This window comes from Penaeus monodon, chromosome 24 (genome assembly GCF_015228065.2).
Source record: "Penaeus monodon isolate SGIC_2016 chromosome 24, NSTDA_Pmon_1, whole genome shotgun sequence".
In the NCBI taxonomy this organism is placed as follows: domain Eukaryota; kingdom Metazoa; phylum Arthropoda; class Malacostraca; order Decapoda; family Penaeidae; genus Penaeus; species Penaeus monodon.
In genome coordinates this window covers 12,966,888-12,968,102 of record NC_051409.1, presented here as the reverse complement: position 1 = coordinate 12,968,102, position 1,215 = coordinate 12,966,888, and the positions used below count along the sequence as shown (strand labels likewise).

At 52.8% G+C, this 1,215-nt stretch overlaps 1 protein-coding gene across 1 annotated transcript in view; it reads left to right on the top strand.

Moving 5' to 3' along the window:
• Positions 1-1,215, top strand: part of LOC119588585 — a gene marked incomplete at its 5' end in the record, with an annotated part of 260,597 nt that overhangs the window by 52,893 nt on the left and 206,489 nt on the right. Inside the window, 1 exon segment of the mRNA XM_037937226.1 lies at positions 974-1,215. This exon segment is cut by the window's right edge and continues 131 nt beyond it. Within this exon segment, the coding sequence (XP_037793154.1) occupies positions 974-1,215 (242 nt within the window).

The window sequence follows — 1,215 nt, the reverse complement described above, 5'->3', positions numbered from 1 at the left end:
TGAATCTGTCTGGGAGAAGGCAAAGGATGCTTGTGCTGATGGGAGGCAGACCACAGGGTTTGTTTTGGTTCTGGCGCGGGGCGGAGAGGGAGGGCGGCGGACGAGGGTTAGCCGGACCTCACGCACGCCGGCCACGGACGCTCGCGGCGGAGGGGAGGATGGGGGAGAAATCAAGGAAGGGAAAATAAGACACAGGGGGAGAAGGAGAAGAGGGAGGACATACGTACCTGACAGCCCTCGGCCAAGCGCTCGTGTGGAAATTTATTTATGGACTTGGTAACCTCGCTATAGCGTACATTGGCCGGCATTTTAAGATTTAAGTGATTTTTGCTTCAATGAGTCGATACGGGAAGGAAACAGATCGTTGCCCAAAATGATTTTGACTTCATGATACGTAATCAGATCTTGTAAAAAACTGTTCTTCCTCAGGTATGCAGTCCTTATTCGGGGCACTTGGCAGAGCATGGCAGCGATGGGCATTAGTTATTTTTAAGAGGTCTAGTGTTTATGTGGACGCGGGATAAACGACGTGTAAACGGCAGCATCAGGGTTTTGTTAGCGATTACTGGCGGCAAGTTTGTGTTAGAGCAGGAAACGCTTAGATTTTACGAAGATTATTAATTATGGTTAAAAGAGAAATGTCTGTCGGATCCCCTTTCGTTTCTTATTCAGGGAGATCGAATGCAGGAAGATCTTATTTTTGGAAGCTTTGTTTTGCAGCCCTTAATGAGCAAGATCAAAGTGCTTGTGTTACACCGGACTTTTCTCGCTGCTCTTTCTGTGAAACACGTGAGCTGAAGCTGTGCTGAGATAGTGACGGTACTCGTACGGGAGGAATCAGTTTTTTTCGACCAGGAACACCAGCAGGAGTACCATGCTCAGGAGGCTGTCCTCGACCGACCAGGCGTCGGCCTCTGCAGCAGACACCACCAGCAGCCTCAGTCTGTACTCCTATGCTCGCTTTCGCCCCCAGAACCGCATGAACACGATTGAGTCCCGGCTGAAGGCGCTGCAGGGGCAGCTGTACGAGAGTTCCGCTTCTGCCACGCCGCCTTCACCCACCTCCCCGACCTTCTCGCGCATCACGCCTGAGAAGGCCGATCAGGAGAAGGTGGTCGGGGAGAAGGATGCCAAGGCGGCGTCCAAGGAGGGGGAGGTGCTGAAGAAGGCGGCGGCGGTGGCTGTCGCGGCAAGCAAAACGACCCCCGAGGTAGT